The sequence below is a fragment of the Musca autumnalis genome, unplaced genomic scaffold (assembly GCF_047663935.1).
Source record: "Musca autumnalis isolate F117 unplaced genomic scaffold, ASM4766393v1 scaffold_3, whole genome shotgun sequence".
NCBI classification, from domain to species: Eukaryota; Metazoa; Arthropoda; class Insecta; order Diptera; family Muscidae; genus Musca; species Musca autumnalis.
Genome location: NW_027411866.1, coordinates 47,721,959 through 47,749,847, shown reverse-complemented (window position 1 = coordinate 47,749,847; position 27,889 = coordinate 47,721,959). Strand labels below are relative to the sequence as shown.

Sequence of the window (27,889 nt, the reverse complement as noted above, 5' to 3'; positions counted from 1 at the left end):
ACACAGGCAGAAGTGTTGCAGCACGCATGTTGACCACCACTGATGTCAACTCCATTGTCCCTCTTTTAAAAATAAAATTAAATGAAACCCATTTTTCTTACTAAGTTTTCAGTTGACTAAAGTTTTGTGTTTTGATTTTCTTTTTTGTCATCAGAACTTTTGGCCCTCCCATCGGACGTTTTCCAACAAATCGAAACACTGGAAGGGTTCAAAAGTTCATATTATAGCGTATTGTTGTTGTTCTTGTTATGCTTTGGTATTTCAGAGTTTAATTTGTTTTAATGTTCTTTTATTAATGATTTGTATTTTGTTTTTTTTTTTTTTAATTTTAGTTGACTAGAATAGTAATTCTGGTATGTTTTGTTTTCATTTCATTTTTTGTCTTTTCATAGCTTAAAAGCGTTTTGAGTAGTAAGCTGCTCGTTAATGTTTTTCTTTATTTTTTTTTATTAGTTTAAATATAGTTTTTATTTCTGGGGGAATGTTTTATTTGCATTTGGATTTGGTTTTTTGTTAAAGAAAAAAGTAAGAAGGAATTGGAAAAGAAAACAGTGGTAAAAGAGTCCTTGTAAAGGTAGAAGAAAGGTGAAAGTAAAATTCTCAGCAGGGCTGTAGAGAAGAGTTATAAGACCACAGCTTTCTTGAAAGACTTTGGACTCACGACTCTACATTGCTGATTTTTTTTTTTTTCATTTATTTTTGTTACACTCTAAAAGACGTCTTTTTCTTCTTCCTTTCTTACTTTTCTTGTCTCTGTGGGAAATAATAATTAATTTTTATAATTAATAATAATATTTTTTCTTTGTTTTACATTAAGTTTTGTAGACTTAAAACTAGGTTTTTCTTTATACGAGATTTATTTTTTGTTTTGCATTACACACAATCAATGATACTTTGTTTTTTGGTTTTGTTTTTCTTAGTATCTCTCTAAACAAGAACGACGTTTAATGTTAGTAAAAGAAAATATCTTTGTTGTTGTTGTGGTTTATTTGAAAAAATTATTAATTTTTCCACTTGTCTTTAATTTAGCTTTTTATTTCTTGAAATGTTGTCATGGCATGGCTTTGTAACTTTGATGTTGAAGAAGATGTTTGTGGTTGGTTGTTTATGGAGTGAATGAGAATTATTGTGTTGTTTTGGGAATTAGATTTCTGAAATTGCTTAGCTTTCAAATATCAAATTTTCGCTTCTTTTTATTGTTTTTGTTGCTGTATATATTAGTGTGTATTGTATGTGTGTAAATGTTTACTTAACAGCAGCAGTCCTCTGTTAGTTTACATTAACATATCCTATTGCTGTTGTTTTGAGGGGGTTCAGAGCCTGGGAAGAGGGGGTTATTATTGTAAGACTTTGTTTTCATAAAAAGTTCTTGGGATTCATTACTTTTTTCTTTCTTCTTCAAATATTCATCTGAATAATTTGTTGTTGTTTTGTTTTAATTATAAGTAATTAAGTGTGTTTTTGTTGCTGTTTGTGTTCTTTTTTGTTGTTACTGCACATGTTGTTGTTGTTTACTCTTTTACTTCAAAATATTTGTAAGTGGGATTTTCGTAGCCATTGATTTGCATACTCGGCACGATTTTCTCTTCGGGAACAACAGGATGATGGGCGGCGGCATTCTGCAAAAGAAGAAAATAAATATATTATAATTTAATTGGTACAAAAGGAACTGATATTTTATATTTGAGGAGTAGAGTTGTATAATTCCGAAACTAACTAGTTCTAAAGAACTACTCCGGGCAAGGAACTATATCCAGATCTTTCGTTTATGTAGTTCCTTTCGTTCATATAGTTGTAAAGTCCAATAGTTGTGGGTACTCGAAACTATTTTTCCACTACGTCCCTTAGTGGTACGACAGGAAGCTAACATACAGTGATGGGGAACTCCTAACGTCAATTAGCTAATATTTAGTATGCCGATAAAAACTGATTGAAACGACGGCCAGACACCAGCACGTATAAAAGGCTGAGCTCCGATTCACTCGCGAGTGAAAATTTGGGGGGATGTGGTAATTTTTTTTGGGTGCAATATTTTTGGTGGTTGTGGGGCAAGTTTATTTTGGGTTGGGATAAGTTTTTGTTTGGTGTTGGAGGAGGGGGCAAGTTTCCCCCATCAACTTGCTCGAAGTCGAGAAGAGTTTCACTTGCGAGTGGAATTCGAGCGAATTTGAGCGAGTATTCGGAGCTCTGATAAAAGGAGGTGCTGCAGAGACAATCGGGACAGTTGTTTGTGGACGGTTGCAGGGTCAAACGTTGCCTTGGCTTGTGTAAAAGTAGTTTAGTTGTAGTTTCTGCTTGGTTGTTGTTGTAACAGTGTTTATTATTGTGTGTTCGTTCTTCTACTCAATCTGGCTCTGGGTGTATCTCCAGTTCCGGGAAAGTGGCTGTTTCCATGCGATGTAACCACAGATCCACTGGAGTTAGATGACTAGGTTTGGCAGGGCAGTTGAAAAGGTGCAGCGTGTCATGCGGGCCCATGCCGCATACTGGGCAGATGTTTTGCACGGCGCGACCTATACCCGCCCAATAAGAATTTAGGCTACTGCTCGGAATATTGAGCGTAGTTGAGCCAAAACTACTCTGGTTTGTCGTGGCAGCTGACGCTCCTCAGATGCGATAGATGTATTTGCTCATGGCCTTAGCAACTGCGTCCGTGTAAATGCTATTCAGACCTGCCTGATATGCCTGTTAATCCAGGAGTTCTCTCCTATATTGTTGGACCTCTCTCTCTAGAGCATGAATATCCTTCCTAATATGGCTGGGTATGTCGGGCCTAGCCAGCAGATGGCGATTGGGATGGCTCTCACGGTAACACCCGAGCAAGTACTGCAACGAAAGCATCTCATTGTGTTGTTGTACTGGAAGAATCTTTGCCTCCTCATGCAGATGGTCCACTGAAGACCTGAGGAGGCAACTAAATTCGGGTACCAAACCGGCGCCGCATAGCTTACCACAGACCGTCCTATCGCGTTATATGTGGTCAACAAGGTTTCTTTATCTGCACCTCAAGTGCTGCCAGCTAGGGACTTGAGGACCTTGTTTCTACATTTCACATTGTCGCAGATAGCTGCGGCATGCACGGGCGACGTGAACGTGGTGTCGATTGTGACCCCTAGAATTTCGGGGCAGTTTGTGGTCAGAATTCTGCTACCATAGACCATGACATTCAACTCTCTTTTAAGTATACTTCGCCATCCATGTGGTGAACAGAGTGGCCGTAGATTTAGTGGCGGATATTTGCATATTCCTAAATAGGAGTTCAGTCTGTCACAGATGTCATCAGGGTAGGTACCTGACGCCAGGATCGTACAATCATTCGCATACCTTACGATGTCAATGCCGTCTGGAGGGGGCGGTGTACAGGAGTGATAGAGGTTAAATAGTTACGGAGATTTCACCCCACCTTGGGGAACTCCCTGTTTCACTCTACGGGGTTTGGACTTCTTGTTCCTGAATTCCACGTACGACTGGCGTCCACACATATAATTGATTATCCAACGTTTCAGACTTGGCTGGAGGGTTGTCTGCTCAATGTCCTCAAATAGCGTGGAGTTACTGACAGTATCAAAGGCTTTTGATAAGTCAAGTCAGTTCCATCACACGGTCTATCGTGGTTAAGAACTCGAGGACGAAGGCCTCAAGGGACAAAAGCCAAATCGGCCTGTACGATTCACTTTTGCTGACATCCTTGCCTGGCTTCAGTAGCGGGACCACCCTGCCCATTTTCCAGACTTCGGGAACAATGAGGGTGGCTAGCGACAGGTTGAGAACTTTAGTGAGATACCCCACACGCGGTTCATCCAGCTGCTTCAGCATTACCATCGAGATTCCATCAGGGCCAACGCTATGATTTAGGGTTCCTGATGGCATTCGCAACATCATCCATTGTATACTGTGGTGGTTCATCTTCGACAGGAAATGACGTAGTACTCTTTTCTTCGCCCTGTCACTCCCAGGGTGCTCGACAAACTGTCGATTGAAATAACTTGCGCACCTCTTCGGTTCAGTCAACGTAACGTCTCCAAACGTGACTGAGGTCCTATCCTCCCTCCTTCCGGGGTTCGAGAGTGACTTAACCGTTGCCCACAATTCACCTATACCGGCTCCAAAGTTGCAACTCTTCAGATGATTTAACCACTTGTTCCGCTTATGCTCGCCTACCAGCCTGTTAACTTCCAGTGTCAGCTCCCTGACTCTGGGGTCGTCGGGGTTGGTTCGACGAAGCTCATCACGCTCATTTGCTAATTCCGTCGCCTCTGCTGGGAAGTTTGGTCTTACTTCGGGTATTCGACTAGCATGTATATGGCGAGCGGCTGCAGCAGTGATGATGTCTCGGAACGTTCTTTCCGCTATGTGAACATCAGAAGTATTGGGCAGTTCTCTGAAGCGGTGATTGGTGAACTCTCTGAAACCCTACCAATCAGCTTTCTTATGATGAACGAATGTGCGGTGTTCAGAGGTGATGAAATCGGGTGGTATGCTTATAGAAACAATTATGGGGAGATGGTCTGATCCAAGGGAAATGACGGGTTACCAGGTAACGTCATTTGTCAGAACCGGTGACACGATGGTTATGTCTGGCGAACTGTGACACTCTCTTCTAATTCTGGTAGGAGCGTCCTCAAGATCAGACGATTATGACCTTCCAAAAGCTTCCTAATGTTAGGCTTGTAATCTGAGATACAGCTAAATCACGGCGGGATGTATACGTTCAGAAACTCTATCTCGGCAGTTCCACACCTGACTGCTACCCCTATACTTTCCATGTACGGGTCATTAGAGACTCACTGGGGCCTGTGTTCGCGCAGCATGCAGCAACAAAGTCCCTGTCGTAATTCCTCGCGTGGACAACTCCAGACCTACCCCTTAGATGCACCCACTCCTGACATCTATTGCATCTCAACGAAGATTGGATATGGTTGAAGATGTGGATGTGACAAACCGAGCACAAATATATTGGTCCTGGGTTTTCCTCTGTCCCGACACGGACCAAAAGAATCCGGAGCAGGCATTCCGGGGTATGTTGCTCCCAACACAGAAAAACGAAACAAATACAAGCACATGTACACTAAGGTGGCAGCCGCTGGCCGGAACACTGATGTTGTGTGGTTCCGGGTCAATCAGGTATGAGAGAACCCGCTGCCATGGGATTTTTTGTGCTTGGTGGAGTGGGGTTAAGGTTGCAATACGTGTGTTTTGGTTGTATTGCCGTTTGGGTCAAGTGAAGTTGTAAAACAAGCCCTTGGCTTTAAGGCGAGACATCAACGTATATGGGACCGCAGCTGCGCTACAAATACCATTAACCTATGTGCCGGTGCTGCGATGAAGCTACCATGAACCTACGTGCGTCAACATTCATCGTGTCATTGCTGCGGTAAAGCTTTCATCAACATACGTGCCGTCAGCATTTATCATGTCGCTTTTATGCTGAAGCTGACTCCCGCGTACGTGCCTTCCTCGTTCGTCGTCGAAGATCCGAATGATGAAAATAAAATGAACGATTAATAGAAACTCGGAACTATATTAAGAAGCTGGTTCCTTTTGCAAAAAAAAGTAACGAGAAAGATCGATCCGCTCCATGAACTAGGTTGCCCAACGCTATTGAGGAGTGATAGGGCAACGGATTTTATTGTCTTTATATTGCAATTTTTCGGACTTAAACCCCCTCTAAAGTAGATATTGACAACATTGTGTTGTTAACTGGAGAATTACCACAGTGATCCGCTCTACCCAATCGCCCATGGAAACGGTAAAATGGGGCTGGGTTAGTTACGATTTTTTTTTTATTTTTTCCTTCAGAACTATATAAGCTATTTTTAGAAAGAGCATAACTACGAAGAGAAGAAACTAGATAGTGCTCACTGATCAACTTACCTGATCAACTTCAATAAAACCTTGCGCATGTGGTGAACGTGCTGTTCTCCATTTGGCCACAGCAATGCCCACAAAGATGGCAGCCATAAGAGCAATGCCAGCAAATGACAAAGTAAAGTAGACATTACGTCCCTCCTTATTCGCATGCGCAGATGATGAATGAGAGATTTCTCTGCGCAGAGAGAAGCTCTGTAAAGAAAAAGGATATGCTTTAGGTAAATAGGGGTACAGAAAGCGTACACGAAATACCGATTCGCGATGGCCCAAATCGTGCGACATGAAATGCTGGTTAGGGGGTTCAGCTTCCTGATGGGCAACGGCAGCAGCAACTTCTTCAACAGTACGCTGAATGGCGTCATCATCCACGGTGGGCACGATGGTTTGTGTTTTGGTGCTAATAAATTAAAAACAAAACATTTTATCATACAAGAGGTTGGACAGTTTAAAGGTCATCCTTACCTGAGTGTGGCTTCAACATATTCTTCTGCTGCTGAATCCTTATCACTGTGAGCCATTTTTGTGGGATCGACCATGGCCTCATCTTTGCTAGTCTTTGATTCCTCACTGGTGAAGGCTGCCTGGGAGTCTTGTTCAGCCTTAACCATATCATCGACTTTTTTGGCTTCCAAACGCAATTTCTCCTCGCGCAACTTTTCACGTTCAGCGGCTCTTTGTTCCTTGCGTTGTTTTTCGGCCAAACGCAAACGTTCCTTTTCGGCAACCTTACGTTCAATTTCAATGCGATATTTATCCAAAATGGCAGCTTCAGCCTCCTCGCTCATGCCCAAAGAAGAGCCGGGAATATCATCTTTGCTGCGTAAAGCCAAAATGTAATCGTTCATTAGTTGGGAAATCTTGTTGGACAACTCGGGATAACGTTTGAGCATGGTCATAGATTGATTGACAGCACGATCGATATCAATGAGCCGTTCCAAGGTGCGTGGTCTTTCCGAGGCAGCAGCTTCCAAACCACCAGCACCGCCAGAGTTCAACAAGTGGCGATAGTGGGCCAAGGCATGGGCACGATCTTTGTGGAGAGCACGCAAAAGTTTCTGTAAGCATTTCTCGACATGGTGAGCCTAAAGGAAAGAGAAAAAAATTATTATATGGTTATTATAGCCATTCTCTTTCGGCAGCAAAGTTTCACTAGATCTAAGATTATAACCAGATTAAGCCAGATTTTAAAACTGATTAATCGACCCAATTTTTTTTTTTGACATCCCGAAATTTCCTCTTTTTCTCTACTTACATTTGGTGGTTGCTCAGTCAAGGCCTGAGTATAGCAGGTCATGGCTTCACGTTTGCGCTGATTGATGTGGGCAAGAACTCGCTGCTGGTGCATGGCGGCCAATTGATGTTTCTCAGCATTGCCTTCTTCTTCGAGTGCCTGAACAGAAGTCTAAAATTACATTCCCATATAAAGATATATTGCACATTTAAGAGAGAAAGAGTATCAGAATGATGATGTTGGCATTCATCTGATTTTCGGATTCAATGACTTGACTGGGTGATATTTAGATTTGGATTTTTTCTTGTTTTTTTTTTTGCAGCTACAAATTAATATTGCATGTTTTTGGATCTGATGATGTTTGGATTAGTATTCGGTGTGTTATTCAACTAATTAAGCGAAAAATTTAAAGCCTAAATCTCTAACAAAGAAGATAAAATGTTTTTGGCATATCTACAGTGCAGGTTAGCAGGTTGATATTTTAAGCCTCTGGGTAGGGTTGGTTGGTTACCTCTATCATGCAGAATTATGTTGTGAAAATTTGCATTTGAAGTGGACCAAGGTGTGTTTAAAAGTGACAGAGTGGTGGTGTTAAGTTTTAACAAAAGAAAAAAGGATTTGATGTGAAATAAATTGCACTTGTAAGTGAATGTGTGATTTGAAATTGCGTAAAAGTGAGTGAAGGCCTTTGCGATATTATCGAACAGAATCAACATGAATTGAAATCTTTTTGTACTCCGTGGTGATTGACTAAAGCTAGATGCAGGGTCCTTCTATGGGTTTTAGGTGACACATTTCTTCATAAAAAGAACATTTGGATCATGGTGATATCAGAGAAAAACCAATGAAAATGTTAATAGGATTACCTGAGTACATTAAAGCCTTATCCTCTTGTACATAGAAGGCATAGATCTCTACTCTTCTTTCGAGTTGAGCTAATATGACCTTGGAGGGACATTGAAAAAATTAGGAGTCTATCGAAGTACTAAACATCACTTATTATTCAACGTTTCACGGATGGTTAAGATCGATCATCTGATATATTAGAAATCATTTTATGTAGGTATTTGAAGACCACGTTTCACGTAGGGGACTTGGTCCCTTTTCCTTCTAAAGTGGACACTGAAATCCCCGTAGTGTCACCTTGGGAGCTGCCGTTAAAACCGTTAAAGGTAGTGACCTAACATGTTGTTGGGTTGGAGGTTGGTCTGAAAACCCACCCCTACAAAAAACATCTTGTTATGAAAAAAGAAAGACAAATCCCCTCTAAAGTTAACGGCCTTTAAGGACCAATTCGGACTCTATTTAAGAAGTTGCAGTCTAACGCTGACGGATGTACTCGCAAAGTACAACACCGATATTACTGCCATACAGAAAAATAGGATAGATTGGGAAAAACTTTACAACAGCACCCAAAAGTTGGCACACTGTTCGGTTGCGGATTTGTAGTAAGTCGGCGGTTAAAACATCTGGTCTCCAGTTTCAACCCTGTGAATGAAAGATTTGCTACATTTCGGATAAAAGTTAATTTTTCAAAATTAGTTTTATTTGAGCCCCCACTGCAAATAGGGACGAATAGACCAAAGATATATTTCACGGGAGATTGAAAAAACATGGCATTAAAGTCTAGGCGATTTAAATTGGAAAAAGAATATCATTGGCCCAACTGTCACAAACTTCAGTCTCCACAGTGAAACATCTGACGAAACATGGTGGTAAGCAGTATCTGATTTAAACATCTCGACATTCATAAGGGCACCTGGTTGCCATAAGACCAAAAACAAGATCTAATTGATCACGTTGTGATAGATGGAAGACATTCATCGAACGTGTTGCAGCAAAGGTACATACGTACCCGATTAAACGTAGCAAATGAAGTACGAACAGACACAACATGGAAGTTGGATATTGGTAAGCTGCAATCAGAACAGATAGCCATAGCATTTTCCACTCAACTGACCCAATTGCTTAATCAGAGTATTGCCATTTCCAAGCAAACGCCACAAAATCCACACTTGAATACCAAAGACCTTCACCAAGGAACCCATGGTATGGCCAGGAGTGTCGTGCTGCTGACGATGAGAAAAATGCGGCATATAGGGCTACTCTACAAACAGTAGCAACGTGTAGCGCACGGCAGAGGCATCGGGAAAATGTAAGAGGATACATTTCTAGGATACATTTAATACTGCGCTGGTAAGAGCATTTTTCCGAAGTGTTGGTATCCAATACTATCCAACTAAGATACCACAGATCCAATCTCACAAGATTGTATTAGGTATACAGACAGCAATAAACCGGTTAAAGAATAATAAGGCAGCAGGAGCCGATGGCTTATCAGCTGAGCTGTTCGAAGCCTGAGTTAGCACCATCTGGCAGGAAGAACGCGTACCCGGCTATTGGAACCAGAGAAAGGAGATAAAGAACCAAGAAAGGAGATAAAATTGTATGCTCTAAATACTGGAGCATAAGACTTCTCCCTGTTGCCAACGAGATAGTGTCAAGGATATTATTCGAACGAGTAACATCTATGGGGAACAGAATTAATGGGTCATACCAATGCAGCTTTAGACCTGGCAAGTTCACCACAGACCAGATATTCACCCTGCGGCAAATCCTGGAGAAGACCCAAGAGATGCAGATCGACACCTACCACTTTTTGTCCCCTACGCTCAAAGGTATTAAAATCCATGTCTGAATTTGGAATCCCCGCAAAACTCATTCGGCTCAGTTAAAATAGGAAGAACCTCTCCAAAGTGTTAAGTAACAAAAATGTTTCTGACAAGGGGACAGTATTTCGTGTGTCACATTCTGCTGGAAAATGTTATAATAGATGCAGATGTTAAAAGAAATGACACAATATACACCAATAGCCACATATTACTTGATTACGCCGATGACATTGACATAATAGGTCGATCAGTTAAAGAAGTAACAGATACTTTAAAAAAGATTTAAAAGGAGAATCTGTTAAAGTGTGTCTGACAGTTATCTTCTTCTCATCATCAATATCCTTTTTATTAGTAAAAGAAGAAATGTTTCGTATATTTATTCGTTTTCAAATCACTATGGGAAAAATATTTATATTTGAAAATAATTAATATAAAAACAGTTCGATCGACACATATGATGTTTGTTATATTTTAATTTACCTACGTAATGATTTTAAAAAGAGAACGTGACTAAATGCATGAAATCGTTTCATCGTTCATTCTTCTACATTAATTTTTTTTAATGTAAGAGAGTGAGATAGAGCGAATATTAATTAAAATGACCTGAAGGAACCATATTCCAATTCACTCGTTCAACCGAATAAACTAGAAGAGTTGTATGGACGCGAGGAGTTAAATGAACGAGGTGAGTTAAATGAACGAGGTGAGTTAAATGAACGAGATAATAAAATTGAACTATATAAACGAATAAATGATTGTATATTATTTCGTTCGTTCGTTTCACGGAACCGCTCCTTTGAACTAGTTCGTTCATTGAACGACACACAACTCTAATTTCAAATAATTTGGAGTTGATATTGATATTTTCGTTTCTTTGGATGTTCTTTTTTATAATGGCAGTAGCCACCTTTTGATATATCAGTCGAATATTTGGTGGATGGCTCACTCTGATACCTCTCGTATAAATGTACTTCAAGGTGAAGTCTCGTATAGTTCTTCAATTTTTACCACAGACCTTGTGCTTCCTATTAAAATGACATCATTTTGTTATTGTTTATCACGTACTTCCATGGATAATTGACCTAAAGTACCAGAAACATACTCTAAATTGTTTTTTATGTATCAGTGGAATAATTGGACACACTCATTGGAAGAGGTACACTAAGGTCCTCACAAATTTGCGAATAAATCCATTTTAGACTGGTCTTGAATCCTTTTAAAAATGTGTATAAATTACATATATGTAATTGCTTTGTTTTTAATCAAGGCGAAGAAAACGTTAAAATATTATTCGCGAAGCTTAAACAAAGATGTTGCACACAAATATTTTTTATAGAAGCGAAAAATTTGTTATTTATTTTTGATTAAAAATATGTTTTGACAGCAAATGAAAGACATAGGTTGCTATTATTGTATCACCTTCTTTCTTACACCATGGTTTTTAATACCAAAAACCTCATACAGACGTAATTTTTTACAGTGGTAACTCGTTGGGGTTCTTATTTTAACGATATAATTTATTTACAGGGCCTATTAAACTCCTGTTACTTTTTATAAATTAGAGAAGAGGGATAGGGATAATCGATTAGTCGACATTAAATTCCCCTACCCATAACCTTTATAACAACAACAGTAACAATCAAAACAATTCTTAGATCGATTTTAGTCGACTTTAATCCCAATCGGAAGATCGAAAAGACGACTTTTTAGTTAAAGGTAAAACTTGAAAAGTCAATATTTTAGGTCTGCTCAATAACCCAAAAGTTTGTACAAATTTGTACAAACTTTTACAAAATGCTGTTCGATAACAAAGAATTAAGGGAGAAACGCGAGAGAATTTTGGAAATGTGGGAGAATTTTTTGTAAGAATTTGCAAGTTTGATCAGGTGATTTAAGTTCGAATGTTTAGGGAAAATCTGATTAGACAGAAACGCGTTTTATTACAAAATAAAACTAATAAGGTCCAGAAATTTTTTGCATATTATGCCTATCGTGTACATTTTGACATATTTTTACATATCTGCATAAAATGAGCATATGCAAAACCATATGCAAAAATATATTCAAGGATTTGTGGTTTAAATATCCCACCGAAATGGCTGAAATTTGGTATTAAGTCTTCGTTAGGGGTATGCAACTTTACAACTGAAATACGTCCACATAGGTCCATGTCTTCATATAGCCCCCATAGAACGGTACCTACCGATATTCGGTATTTTGAAAGTTGTAGCCTCAACATCCCACCGAAATGACTGAAAATTGGTATTTAGTCTTCGTTGGGGCATAAAACATTCCACCTAAAATTTGTTGGCATGGGTCCACGTCTTCATATAGCCCCCATAGAACGGTACGTCCCGATTTTCGGTATTTTGAAGGTTGTGGCCTCAATATCCCACCGAAATGACTGAAATTTGGCATTTTGTCTTCGTTGTGGGTATAAAACTTTCCACCTGAAATTTGTCGGTATAGGTCCACGTCTTCTTATAGCCCCCATAGAACGGTACCTCCGGATTTCTTGTATTTTGAAGGTTATGCCCTCAATATCCCTCCGAAATGGCTAAAATTTGGTATTAAGTCTTCCTTGGGGATAAAAAACTTTCCACCTAAAATTTGTCGGTTTAGGTTCAGGCCTTCATATAGCCCCCATAGAACGATAACTCTCAATTTTCAATATTTTGAAGCTTGTGACTGTTAGAATACATTTCTCTATTTTATTGACTTGCCTGAAGAGAATTTTAAACAGAAAAATTGTACACACAAATATTTTTGTACCTATTATTGAAATATTTGTAGCATAAGAAAATATGTAAAATGCATAAATTTTGCATATGTCATATGTTTCGATTGCAATGTAATTAGAAGCCAAAAATAAGCCCAGTCCCAAAATTTGACATGAATCGGACCAAAAATAGGGGTTGCATAAAATTCCGCTCTCTACTTATTTTGTAGTTTGTGAAGACATTATTTTTTATTTTAAAGGTATCAAATCCCAGCAAAAAGCGGTGCATCCATCTAGTAGGGGGAACACCATGGTGTAGTAAGAACACTTTGTTACTCATATTTATTTAATTTTCACTGGAAAATCAAATAATTTTCGTTAACAACCTTCAATTGTTGAATTAAGAGCCTGTTTCACTATGTCGAAAGAAAATGATTGCGAACGAAATACAATATTGATATCCATGGCAATATTGGCTTTGTGTTTGCTTTAAAACAACTACAAAATTTAAAAATCATTCACGGGTATATACACTTTCATACGGGAAATATGTGCCTCATCGAAGTAATGGTTTTAGACCCCAAGTATGTTTGGACGAAATGTGTTTCAGACAATTTGGAGGCGATTTAGCAATGTCCGTCCATCTGTCTGTCTGGCTGGCTGGAGTGCACGATAACTCTCGAACGGATCAACCGATTCGGTCCAAAATTTGTCCAAACGTAGTTTAAGTTCGAAGATGGGTCCTTCCGGTACCTTCCCCACAAAAGTTCGAAAATGTAAGGAAAATTTGTACGCACGATATATATATATACTTTGCACATCGTGAACTTTCCACCAGACATAGATGAGGTTATAATACTGACTCAATCGGTCCACTCCTTCGGGTACCTCCCACACAAAATTTGGGAAAAGTTCGGTTTAGGGCCACCTCTCGAATCTCTTTGATTTTTGTTGTAGCAAATTGTATTTACTGCCCCCTATACGATGGTATAAGTTTTATTAAGGGCAAGTCCATACTTCCTAAGAAAATAGCCTGAAAGATGCAAACAAACCCCTATGACACCGTGTGTAGTGGTTAGAGCGCAAGACAATTCTCGAACGGATCAACCGATTTGGTCCAAAATTTGGCCTCCGTAATATTTTATTTAAGAAGTTGCAGTCTAACGCTGACGGATGTACTCGCAAAGTACAACACCGATATTACTGCCATACAGAAAAATAGGATAGATTGGGAAAAACTTTACAACAGCACCCAAAAGTTGGCACACTGTTCGGTTGCGGATTTGTAGTAAGTCGGCGGTTAAAACATCTGGTCTCCAGTTTCAACCCTGTGAATGAAAGATTTGCTACATTTCGGATAAAAGTTAATTTTTCAAAATTAGTTTTATTTGAGCCCCCACTGCAAATAGGGACGAATAGACCAAAGATATATTTCACGGGAGATTGAAAAAACATGGCATTAAAGTCTAGGCGATTTAAATTGGAAAAAGAATATCATTGGCCCAACTGTCACAAACTTCAGTCTCCACAGTGAAACATCTGACGAAACATGGTGGTAAGCAGTATCTGATTTAAACATCTCGACATTCATAAGGGCACCTGGTTGCCATAAGACCAAAAACAAGATCTAATTGATCACGTTGTGATAGATGGAAGACATTCATCGAACGTGTTGCAGCAAAGGTACATACGTACCCGATTAAACGTAGCAAATGAAGTACGAACAGACACAACATGGAAGTTGGATATTGGTAAGCTGCAATCAGAACAGATAGCCATAGCATTTTCCACTCAACTGACCCAATTGCTTAATCAGAGTATTGCCATTTCCAAGCAAACGCCACAAAATCCACACTTGAATACCAAAGACCTTCACCAAGGAACCCATGGTATGGCCAGGAGTGTCGTGTTGCTGACGATGAGAAAAATGCGGCATATAGGGCTACTCTACAAACAGTAGCAACGTGTAGCGCACGGCAGAGGCATCGGGAAAATGTAAGAGGATACATTTCTAGGATACATTTAATACTGCGCTGGTAAGAGCATTTTTCCGAAGTGTTGGTATCCAATACTATCCAACTAAGATACCACAGATCCAATCTCACAAGATTGTATTAGGTATACAGACAGCAATAAACCGGTTAAAGAATAATAAGGCAGCAGGAGCCGATGGCTTATCAGCTGAGCTGTTCGAAGCCTGAGTTAGCACCATCTGGCAGGAAGAACGCGTACCCGGCTATTGGAACCAGAGAAAGGAGATAAAGAACCAAGAAAGGAGATAAAATTGTATGCTCTAAATACTGGAGCATAAGACTTCTCCCTGTTGCCAACGAGATAGTGTCAAGGATATTATTCGAACGAGTAACATCTATGGGGAACAGAATTAATGGGTCATACCAATGCAGCTTTAGACCTGGCAAGTTCACCACAGACCAGATATTCACCCTGCGGCAAATCCTGGAGAAGACCCAAGAGATGCAGATCGACACCTACCACTTTTTGTCCCCTACGCTCAAAGGTATTAAAATCCATGTCTGAATTTGGAATCCCCGCAAAACTCATTCGGCTCAGTTAAAATAGGAAGAACCTCTCCAAAGTGTTAAGTAACAAAAATGTTTCTGACAAGGGGACAGTATTTCGTGTGTCACATTCTGCTGGAAAATGTTATAATAGATGCAGATGTTAAAAGAAATGACACAATATACACCAATAGCCACATATTACTTGATTACGCCGATGACATTGACATAATAGGTCGATCAGTTAAAGAAGTAACAGATACTTTAAAAAAGATTTAAAAGGAGAATCTGTTAAAGTGTGTCTGACAGTTATCTTCTTCTCATCATCAATATCCTTTTTATTAGTAAAAGAAGAAATGTTTCGTATATTTATTCGTTTTCAAATCACTATGGGAAAAATATTTATATTTGAAAATAATTAATATAAAAACAGTTCGATCGACACATATGATGTTTGTTATATTTTAATTTACCTACGTAATGATTTTAAAAAGAGAACGTGACTAAATGCATGAAATCGTTTCATCGTTCATTCTTCTACATTAATTTTTTTTAATGTAAGAGAGTGAGATAGAGCGAATATTAATTAAAATGACCTGAAGGAACCATATTCCAATTCACTCGTTCAACCGAATAAACTAGAAGAGTTGTATGGACGCGAGGAGTTAAATGAACGAGGTGAGTTAAATGAACGAGGTGAGTTAAATGAACGAGATAATAAAATTGAACTATATAAACGAATAAATGATTGTATATTATTTCGTTCGTTCGTTTCACGGAACCGCTCCTTTGAACTAGTTCGTTCATTGAACGACACACAACTCTAATTTCAAATAATTTGGAGTTGATATTGATATTTTCGTTTCTTTGGATGTTCTTTTTTATAATGGCAGTAGCCACCTTTTGATATATCAGTCGAATATTTGGTGGATGGCTCACTCTGATACCTCTCGTATAAATGTACTTCAAGGTGAAGTCTCGTATAGTTCTTCAATTTTTACCACAGACCTTGTGCTTCCTATTAAAATGACATCATTTTGTTATTGTTTATCACGTACTTCCATGGATAATTGACCTAAAGTACCAGAAACATACTCTAAATTGTTTTTTATGTATCAGTGGAATAATTGGACACACTCATTGGAAGAGGTACACTAAGGTCCTCACAAATTTGCGAATAAATCCATTTTAGACTGGTCTTGAATCCTTTTAAAAATGTGTATAAATTACATATATGTAATTGCTTTGTTTTTAATCAAGGCGAAGAAAACGTTAAAATATTATTCGCGAAGCTTAAACAAAGATGTTGCACACAAATATTTTTTATAGAAGCGAAAAATTTGTTATTTATTTTTGATTAAAAATATGTTTTGACAGCAAATGAAAGACATAGGTTGCTATTATTGTATCACCTTCTTTCTTACACCATGGTTTTTAATACCAAAAACCTCATACAGACGTAATTTTTTACAGTGGTAACTCGTTGGGGTTCTTATTTTAACGATATAATTTATTTACAGGGCCTATTAAACTCCTGTTACTTTTTATAAATTAGAGAAGAGGGATAGGGATAATCGATTAGTCGACATTAAATTCCCCTACCCATAACCTTTATAACAACAACAGTAACAATCAAAACAATTCTTAGATCGATTTTAGTCGACTTTAATCCCAATCGGAAGATCGAAAAGACGACTTTTTAGTTAAAGGTAAAACTTGAAAAGTCAATATTTTAGGTCTGCTCAATAACCCAAAAGTTTGTACAAATTTGTACAAACTTTTACAAAATGCTGTTCGATAACAAAGAATTAAGGGAGAAACGCGAGAGAATTTTGGAAATGTGGGAGAATTTTTTGTAAGAATTTGCAAGTTTGATCAGGTGATTTAAGTTCGAATGTTTAGGGAAAATCTGATTAGACAGAAACGCGTTTTATTACAAAATAAAACTAATAAGGTCCAGAAATTTTTTGCATATTATGCCTATCGTGTACATTTTGACATATTTTTACATATCTGCATAAAATGAGCATATGCAAAACCATATGCAAAAATATATTCAAGGATTTGTGGTTTAAATATCCCACCGAAATGGCTGAAATTTGGTATTAAGTCTTCGTTAGGGGTATGCAACTTTACAACTGAAATACGTCCACATAGGTCCATGTCTTCATATAGCCCCCATAGAACGGTACCTACCGATATTCGGTATTTTGAAAGTTGTAGCCTCAACATCCCACCGAAATGACTGAAAATTGGTATTTAGTCTTCGTTGGGGCATAAAACATTCCACCTAAAATTTGTTGGCATGGGTCCACGTCTTCATATAGCCCCCATAGAACGGTACGTCCCGATTTTCGGTATTTTGAAGGTTGTGGCCTCAATATCCCACCGAAATGACTGAAATTTGGCATTTTGTCTTCGTTGTGGGTATAAAACTTTCCACCTGAAATTTGTCGGTATAGGTCCACGTCTTCTTATAGCCCCCATAGAACGGTACCTCCGGATTTCTTGTATTTTGAAGGTTATGCCCTCAATATCCCTCCGAAATGGCTAAAATTTGGTATTAAGTCTTCCTTGGGGATAAAAAACTTTCCACCTAAAATTTGTCGGTTTAGGTTCAGGCCTTCATATAGCCCCCATAGAACGATAACTCTCAATTTTCAATATTTTGAAGCTTGTGACTGTTAGAATACATTTCTCTATTTTATTGACTTGCCTGAAGAGAATTTTAAACAGAAAAATTGTACACACAAATATTTTTGTACCTATTATTGAAATATTTGTAGCATAAGAAAATATGTAAAATGCATAAATTTTGCATATGTCATATGTTTCGATTGCAATGTAATTAGAAGCCAAAAATAAGCCCAGTCCCAAAATTTGACATGAATCGGACCAAAAATAGGGGTTGCATAAAATTCCGCTCTCTACTTATTTTGTAGTTTGTGAAGACATTATTTTTTATTTTAAAGGTATCAAATCCCAGCAAAAAGCGGTGCATCCATCTAGTAGGGGGAACACCATGGTGTAGTAAGAACACTTTGTTACTCATATTTATTTAATTTTCACTGGAAAATCAAATAATTTTCGTTAACAACCTTCAATTGTTGAATTAAGAGCCTGTTTCACTATGTCGAAAGAAAATGATTGCGAACGAAATACAATATTGATATCCATGGCAATATTGGCTTTGTGTTTGCTTTAAAACAACTACAAAATTTAAAAATCATTCACGGGTATATACACTTTCATACGGGAAATATGTGCCTCATCGAAGTAATGGTTTTAGACCCCAAGTATGTTTGGACGAAATGTGTTTCAGACAATTTGGAGGCGATTTAGCAATGTCCGTCCATCTGTCTGTCTGGCTGGCTGGAGTGCACGATAACTCTCGAACGGATCAACCGATTCGGTCCAAAATTTGTCCAAACGTAGTTTAAGTTCGAAGATGGGTCCTTCCGGTACCTTCCCCACAAAAGTTCGAAAATGTAAGGAAAATTTGTACGCACGATATATATATATACTTTGCACATCGTGAACTTTCCACCAGACATAGATGAGGTTATAATACTGACTCAATCGGTCCACTCCTTCGGGTACCTCCCACACAAAATTTGGGAAAAGTTCGGTTTAGGGCCACCTCTCGAATCTCTTTGATTTTTGTTGTAGCAAATTGTATTTACTGCCCCCTATACGATGGTATAAGTTTTATTAAGGGCAAGTCCATACTTCCTAAGAAAATAGCCTGAAAGATGCAAACAAACCCCTATGACACCGTGTGTAGTGGTTAGAGCGCAAGACAATTCTCGAACGGATCAACCGATTTGGTCCAAAATTTGGCCTCCGTAATATTTTGTCCAAACATAGTTTAAGTCAGAAAATAAGCCATATCGGTCCACTCCTTCTGGTACCTCACCCACAAAGGTTCAAAAATGTTCGGAAAAATTTTGCTCACTATAACTCTTCAAGGGAGTGACCGATTTGGTCCATACTTTACAAATCCTAATATATCTACCAGATATAGATCAAGATCGAATATGGGCTATATTTGTCCACTCTTTCGGGTGCCCCCCCTCACCCAAAACAAAAAAATTCGGACAAGTTCACCTTAAGCCCTGCTCTCGACTCACTTTGATTTTCGTTGAAGCAACTTGCATTCGCTGCCTCAATGACGACGGTAAAAGTTTTCTTTCTTTTCGGTAAAAGTTTTTCTTTCTTAAAAAAACAGCCCGAAAGGCGTAAAAACCCTATGGCACCATATGTAGTGGTTGGAGAGCGCAATAACACTCGAACTGATAAAAAGGTTTGTTCCAAAATTAAAAAAAGATCTACTTCCAAAATGGAGTATGTCGATCCATTCCTTTAGGTACCTCCTCCGCATTATAAGCGAAACCTCCTTAATACATAATTATTGGGGAAAAAGATTTTGGTTGATGATGGTCTAAACTCGCACAGGCTGAGGGTATATCTCTGTCGGCAAAAGCCGACTGATACTTTTTCACTTGTTTTTCTTTCATTTTCGTTCGACATAGTGAAACAGGCTGTAAATCTTTTCCGCCAAACTTCTTCTTTGTGAAATCAGCTGACTTCATGCAAATTGTTGTTCCCATGGCACAATAATACAGGTACAGGGATAAAAACAGCTGGTTACATGGCACAATAATACAGGTACAAGGGCAAAAACAGCTGATCTTCATACCAGTTGTCAACATGCATTATTGTGAATAAAATCAAAGTAAAAAGTAAAAGTAAACAAGCAATTCACGGTAATGCATTATTGTGAGCAAATTTGACGGTTTGCATGATTTGATGTTACACCTTCTTATTCCACCAAGGGTGGTTATCACACTTGTTGTCAAAATTCATTATTGTGAATAAAAACACATACAAAATGTAAACAAGCAATTCACAATAATGTATTATTGTGACCAAATTTGACGTTTGGTATGATTTGATGTAACACCTTCTTATTCATCCATGGTTGATCCGTAAAATTCTGCAAATTTTTAGATTCGAGAAAATAAAATTCATTGAGAAGAGTAACTGAGATATTGCTGAGTACTTGCAAGTACCTTTTACTTGCGAAGTTATCGAGCAGACCTTTTATTTGAATGTGAAAATCGAACGATCCAAAAGTCGAATTTTGACTTCTATTACGTGTCCCTACTAGAGTCACAAAGGTTTCGCATCTGTTCAAGGAGCACTTTTTTAGGACAACATGAGAAGGAAAACATTTGTAATAACATACCGTGGATTCGGAAATAAATGCCCACATCAAAATGGCAAAAACACACAGAAGAGAAACATCAGAAATGATTTTAATGAACATTTTTTGCGGGCATAGAAGATTGGAAAATCCTATAAAAGAATATTAATTTCACATAAATTCCCCCAAGAGGATAACCAGAAATTGTCAGAGAATATAGAACATGTAAAAGGTCGTTAAGTTTGGCCGGGCCGGAACGGACTTTTTATGCCCTCCATCCTCAAAATACCGAAAATCGGGAGGTTCGGATATATGGAGGCTATATCAAATCATTTACCTATGTTGTCAATTTTTGGTGGAGAAGTTTTGTGACTACAGAGAACCTCAAATTTCAAATTACAGCTAGTACGGTTAAAAATTGTAGCTAAATCCCTCAAAATACCGAAAATCGGGAGGTACCTTTATATGGGGGTAATACCAAAACGTCGGCCGATATTGCCCACCTTCGAACTTGATCTGCCTATGGTAAATATACACTCTGGTCCAAAAATATAACGTTCTAGCTTAATTATTGTGAATGCTAGAGTGATAACAACAGACGGACAGATGGAAATGGCTATATCGACTCAGAATTTTATCCTGATCAAGAATATATATACTTTATAGGGTCGCAAGTTATTACTTCAATGCATTACAAACGGAAAAACAAACTTAATATACCCTCCATAGCTATGGTGGAGGGTATAAAACCCATTTTTCTGCTTTAAGCTTTATACCAACCAGCTAACCTACTAAACCAGATGCAGATGTTTATACAAATATACGATATTTACGTTAATAATTTACATTATTTAGGTTATTTTTGCTTGTCTGTGGAATGTGAATATATTGTATTCGTATACATGTATGTTTGTATGTATGTATTTAACATCTGAATTTTAGTATAAAAGCGATAAAGCTTTCTAACAAATTTATTAACAATCTGATTACTAGCCAATTTATAGAGCTTTATTTTGCAGCTGTTCATTAATATTATCTAAAAATGATTATGAATTAATGTTTATGCGTAGATATGTATGTAGATATGTATGTGTATGTATAAATGTGTGTATGCGTGTATATGCATGTAATTGTTGTATATCACCATACTACAAACAAAAAGCGTCATATCTGATGATTCTTTCGCTCCCATTATTATGCACAACTACAAACTAACAAAAGGAAAAATAATGACAACAACAACCAATGAAATAAGCAACAACAACGACAACAATAGCAAGAACAATAATTATGATTATAATGATAATAATAATAAGAAGGATAAGAATAAGGATATACTAATGGAAATAACAAATGACAATAGCTCTACAGTAAGTTTGGTAGATAGACAGAGTTACGATAGAGAGGGAGAGGGGAAAACAAATTCAACGAAAACAACAAATCAAGGATAATGGAAATGAATGACTCAAGAAAAGCTAATGGAAAACTTAATCGAACTGAAATTGATTAACAAAGTAGAAGATTAAGAAGAAGCAGGTTATTAACACGAAACGATAAGCACAAGAAGAAGAAGAAGAAAAAATAAAAATATTACGAAGATAGGAGGGAGGGTGGTGAATGGATGAGTGCAACTGAAGTTGGAAAATAAACTGATAAATGTAACAAACATTTTTCTCAACATACCTGGAAACGGGCGGTCATTCTTTGCTTGAAACTCTGGGCAGCCTTGGGGTCAGCCAAACGCATATCCTGATATTTCTCCTCCAAATCGGACCAGTCCTTCATGACACGGGTCACCTTTTCACGGTGCGATTCCTCGAGGCGCTGTTGGGCTTCCTTTTTTTAGAATTTATTTGGTTTTGATAAATAAGATGCCTAAGCATGTGAAAACACTTACTTTTTGACTTACTTTGTAGCTCTGGTGTTCATAGTGTGGATCGAAATGGGTGAAATAGGGATCGGGTGTGGGTTGACCGGTTGTGGGTGGCATTGGTAAATCGCCATTGTTGTTGTTGTTGACGCCATTGGTCTTGCCGCCCGACGAAACAGAGTCCAGCATCGATCCACCAGATTTTTCCAAATCCTTCGAATTTGTTGGTTTGTTCGATGGTTTGGCACCACTTGAGCTACCTTGTTGTTGATCGTATGTTGTATCGACGGGATCCTCCTCATAATTATCCTCACCCGAATCATATTCAGCATTGACATCATCACCCGCAGCAGTAGCATCATCGGCAGCCATTTCATCTTCTTCATCATCGGCCAACAAATCATCTTCATCATCTTCATCTTCGACATCATCAGCGGTATCCTTGGAATAGTTGGAATCATTGTCATCACTGCTGATATCGTCTAGATCATCGGCCAAGGGATTTGGCATTTCTACGGGTGGCATAACGGGTAAGTCGGTTTTCTTTACACGGATTTCATCGGCTAAAGAAATTGGAAAAATAACGTTTAGAAAATTTGGTTTAGAGAGAAAATGAAAATTTTATTTAATAGAATTTTGGGGGTAAACAGGGTTTTTTGTCTTACTAACTAAGACCGATTCAGGATTTTGGCCGTTGCTTTATGTTAAGGTGACAGCAACGCTAAGACGTTATATGAGTTAAATTCACAGCAATGCGGAACGGAAGCCAATGCTCAAAAACAGTTTCTCTCTTAAGTTTTAAGAGAAAATCATATGTTTTCATTCAGTAAAAAGAAAAATATGTTTAAAGGTCGGATGATAACATATTAAAGCTATTTCTACAAAATTGAGTTGTTCTTATGAAAAGAGTGAACATTACGACTGCGACAGATAGGAAAGACGGACGGAGAAGGGAGAGGAATCAGTTTAAAATAGTTTGGAAAGAATAAGGAAAGCGAAAGTGGCATGTGAAAGATATAGAATTTGATAGGTTGAATAGGATGGAAAGGTTTAGAAAGTGAGTAGAATGTAGAACTTGAGAATGGGGAAATTGTGTAATAGTTAGTTAATAAAGAGTAAAATTAGAGTTATTGTCATTATACCGGCAGTGGCATGTGGGAGTATTTTCCTGATAACAATAATGCATTTTAGGTCGATTATGTGAAAAATTTCCGAACGAAAATGATTTCTAGAAACTTAGTTTCAATTTCCTCTGTTTATTTTGCTATTGTTATACCCTCAGCATTTATGCTAACGAGGTTATAACACTTTCATATGGGCAAAATGTGCCTCATCGAAAAAATGGTTTCAGACCCCAAGTATGTTTGGACGAAACCCGTTTCAGACAATTTGGAGTCGATTTAGTACCTCCCACACAACAAGTCGGAAAAGTTCAGTTTAGGAGCTGATCTCGAAGCGCTTTGATTTTTGTTGTAACAACTTGTATTTGCTACCCCCATCACGACGGTACATGTTTTTTCAGGGGCAAGTCCATACTTCCTGAGAAAATGGCTCGAAAGCTGTAAAAACCAGCTAAGGCACCATGAGTAGTGGATGCAGCGCACGATAACTCTCCAACGAACCAAACAATTCGATCCAAAATTTGGCAGTTGTAATATTTTATGCAAACTTAAATCATGTTCTATAATGGGCCATATCGGTCCACTACTTTCGGTACCTCGCCCACAACAGTTCAAGATTTTCGTTAAAGTGGTGTGCACGATAACTCTCGAAGGCAGTAACCGAGTTGGTCCATTCTTTGTACACCGTGATATTTCTATGAGACATAGATCAGGTTTTAGTATGGACTGTAAATGTCAACTCATTTCGGTACCTCCCACACAAAATTTCGGAAAACGCAGTTTAGGACCTCCTCTCGAATTATACTGATTTTTCTTGCAACAGATTAAACTCAAGGTCCCTATTACGATGGTACACATTTTTTGAGTGCCAAGTCTACACTACATGAGAAAATTATCCGAAAGCGGTAAAAACCCCCTACGTCCGGCAAGTGTAGTGACTGGTCCAAACTTTGAAATATTGATATAATTGATATAATATCGAAATATTGTGTCCAAATTTATTTTATGTTCAAAAGTGGGACCTATCGGTGCTCTCCTTGGGGGTACCACCCACACGAATGTTCGACGTTTTTGTTTATGTGTCTGTTCGAGGATCCTTTGGAAATTTTTACCAAAGGTACTCCTAGTGTCCCTGTTCACAGCGATAATACGTTTTTCGTGGGTCTAAATTATATGGTGACCAACTGAAATGACTGGTGGGCGCGATATTTATAGAGAGGAATGACACCCAAAATAAGACCCACTTCCAAAATGGACTATGTCGGTCCATTCCTAAAATTCTGAAAACCATCGAAATACATACGTTTTTATGATAAAGAAACATTTGAATTCACACAGGCTGAGGGTATATCTCTGTCGAAAAAGCCGACTGATACTTTTTTACTTGTTTTTGTTTTACTCTCATTCTTGTTTTGATCGTTCAGTTTTAGCTTAATTATTCTTCTACATTGTGACGTCATACATTATTACATTGAATTAGTACCTCTAGTTTAGGACTATTTAAATTGCGACAATTGGAATTGCTAGCGGGTAGAGAGAAGAAGAGGGCGATTTGCACATTTCCTTCGTATTCCTTTTTTATACCAGAACAATATGAATAATATGTACGAAGATATTCAGTCCATCAACACTAGCTTCTGTTATTGGATGCTTCATTTATATTAAAGTTATGAAGAAAATGTAAATGTGAATTATTTATACAATTCGTCGTTTAACTTAAGTTAATTAAGTCGCAACTGACGCCTCCTCGTTTACTTGGGGATAAAAAAGTGACAATTGGTTCCCTTCGCATTACTTAGGGGTCAATATTTGTACTAGTACTGATCAGAACTAGTTCTGGACTACTTAAATTGCGACAATTGGAATTTTCGTCGCAAGCGGGAATGCCTTCCACTGGTTTAGATCAGAGATGAACACGGAGAGAGTATTGTTGTATGTTCTTGTATGGGGAGACATAATTTTTAATCCATTGGTGCTCAGAAAAGTTGGTGTATTAGTAGTGGTAATATACTCTTTCCATTGCTAAACAATGGCATCTCAAACATAAAGAGAGAATACGTGTGGTTTGTTTACACTTTTAAGTATGAGGGCGAGCATCGCTGTTTTAATCAGAAATCGGCACACAACAACAACAATTTGAGCAAACACTGTTGTCAGTTCATGGTTTTTCAATTAGTGAGTGGAGAGAGAAGCTCTCTTTGCTTGCTCGTGAGTAAAGAGCTGCGGAATGCTGATTTAAATTAAAGGTGTGTGCATCAGTGGTTTAGATCATTGGTGCTCAGAAAAGTTGGTGTATTGGTAGTGGTAATATACTCTTTCCATTGCTAAACAATGGCATCTCAAACATAAAGAGAGAATACGTGTGGTTTGTTTACACTTTTAAGTATGAGGGCGAGAATCTAAACTTTAGATTAGGGATGCACAAAACAGTACTCTAGCGTAAATTTCATTTCGTTTGTTTTTTATTCTCTTGTGCTCAGTCGTTGGTGAGACATCAAGGAATGCACACAAGCACGGACGTACGAACTGTTTTCTTTATGTTTTACTTATATAGTGCTTGTACATTAGAATTAACACTTGCAATTTGTTATTTAAAATGACTTCTTTAATCTGACCATATCAAACAAATAAAGAAAATCTATTAAAAATAACATTTTTAAATGTTGTACTCAGTCGGAGAGTAAATTTGGTACTCTTACCACTACAGTCACAAATATTATTTTGTGCATCCCCAGCAAACCAATCGTACCGACATCTTAACGAAATCGGAACAAAATTCGGACGATACGTCCGATGTCTGATCCGAAATCGTAACGATATCTTAACGAAAGTTGTATGAAGTGGTTGACATAATTTCGGAACGAAATGTCGGAGCGACATCGTATCGATTTCGATCCGATTTCGTAACGAAATCTGAAGAAAATCCTTGGGAAATTCGGAAAGGAAATTTCTTTCCGACATTCGTTCCGAAATCGGAACGAAATCGGCACAAAATCTGAACTATTTCCGCTTCGAAAAATCGTTTAGAAATCGGAACGAAATCTGAACGACGTTGCTTCCGAAATTGTTCAGACGTGTCGGACATCCGACATTTGGTTTGCTGGGTCCCTAGTTTAGATTCATCCGTCAGTTTGTATGTGTGTGTATGTGCATCTGTGAATGGATGCATTTCGTTCGATATTATAGAACATCTTAGAATGAGGATTTCAGAGCAGTCTATCAGGGAGCGAGCAAGAACAGTACCAAATCATTTTATGAATTGTAATCTAAAGAACATGTGTTATTAAGTTTAAATCGTGATTTTGTAAAAACAAGCAAGAAATGCGTTATTTTTGGCCGGGTCGAACTTTTTATATCCTCCACCACGAACAATTAGTTTTCTTTCGTTTATGAAAGCACTAAGCTCTTATTCTATGTTCAGGCTTATTCCCCGGAGGAGCAGAATATCTGAACTGATCCCACCAAAAAATCCTTACTAAATAATGGGGTTTTATAGCAGTATTTGGCCGTAACCCCTTACAAAATCCCTACTAACCCATTATATTAACTAGTTATTCTATGCCCACTGGAAGTTGAAAAATAAGGTATAAGCTAAAAAAAACTATTTTCTATTTTTAGAACAGCTGAAGTGGAATTTGTTTTCAATTTCAAAGCACTTCATATTTTTATTTTATTTCGCTGTTTGCTGGTTTTGAACACACGAACTTCTGCTTTGTAGCCGAGCACACTACACACTAGGCCACACACACGAACATTAAGGGTTGTTTATAGGCTTACATGTGCACCACCAAATTTTCCCTTTTTTTAAACCGGCGTTGAGCGTTGAATCACAGCCCTCTGATTTGCAGTCGGACACCCACGCTCTGTGCCACCGTACTCACTCTGTCGGTGTGTATCCCGCTTAAGTATTCATGTGAATTTTTTAATGAAATTCACGCTAGTGTGGACCGGGACAAAGTAGATCCGACATGAACGAGCCTTTACGCACATTATTTTCTTTGATATTTATTAAAATTGTCGTTTTTAATTATAATTACAACTTTTAACACATAGTTCTTTATATAAATTGCCTTTTTGGACTTCGCCGTATTGATTTATCAATAAAAAAACTAATTAAAACCAAAACATAAAATGTATAATATACTCTTCGAAAAATTAGTTTCTCTTTTCCATACAATCACCCAAAAAGCGTGCTCTTAGTTTTCGAGGCTATATTCTCTGAGGGATATGGACCATTCTATCTAACTGTTATATTATCTAATATGCAACCCATGTCTGAAATGTTTAAAGACACTATGTCATTTTTGAAGATTTATACTTCTAAAATTTTCCAACAACTGCGTGTTAAACAACTCATTTTACCCCAGTCTCTACATTCCGCAGCAAATGACCTGCAAAACACACACTTGCTCTTTTTGAGTTTTTCACAGTTTCTAATAAATTATGTTCTCTACAAAACACGTATATCGGCCTTTTTGTAGAAAATTTACTTCTGTTGAAACTGAGGTATGGGGTATTGTATCTCGCGAATTGTTGTAATATATCATAACTTTTTAACGCATTTAGGTAAAATAAACTGTTTTAGCACGATTCACCGATGGATTTCTTAAAATTATAATTTGAGCGGAAGCTGTGGTCATATTAATGTCAAAAATAGAAAAAAATCGTTGAAGGAAACTA

General features: G+C 37.9%; 1 protein-coding gene across 33 annotated transcripts in view; it reads right to left on the bottom strand.

Moving 5' to 3' along the window:
* Positions 1 to 855: 855 nt before the first annotated feature.
* The window catches only part of Appl (amyloid-beta-like protein), a 452,148-nt gene continuing 425,114 nt past the window's right edge, over positions 856 to 27,889 (bottom strand). For 6 of the 33 annotated variants that reach the window (XM_073974890.1, XM_073974895.1, XM_073974886.1 and 3 more), the window contains exons 5-11: positions 22,116 to 22,651; positions 21,902 to 22,042; positions 7,124 to 7,273; positions 6,334 to 6,953; positions 6,124 to 6,268; positions 5,875 to 6,063; positions 856 to 1,619 (exon numbers count right to left, since the gene is read on the bottom strand). In XM_073974890.1, coding sequence (XP_073830991.1) covers positions 1,512 to 1,619; positions 5,875 to 6,063; positions 6,124 to 6,268; positions 6,334 to 6,953; positions 7,124 to 7,273; positions 21,902 to 22,042; positions 22,116 to 22,651 — 1,889 coding nt within the window. In that variant the 3' untranslated portion in view covers positions 856 to 1,511. Of the gene's footprint in view, positions 1,620 to 5,874; positions 6,064 to 6,123; positions 6,269 to 6,333; positions 6,954 to 7,123; positions 7,274 to 21,901; positions 22,055 to 22,115; positions 22,652 to 27,889 lie in introns of all 33 variants that reach the window. The other 27 variants (XM_073974880.1, XM_073974882.1, XM_073974879.1 and 24 more) reach the window with 5 other exon arrangements.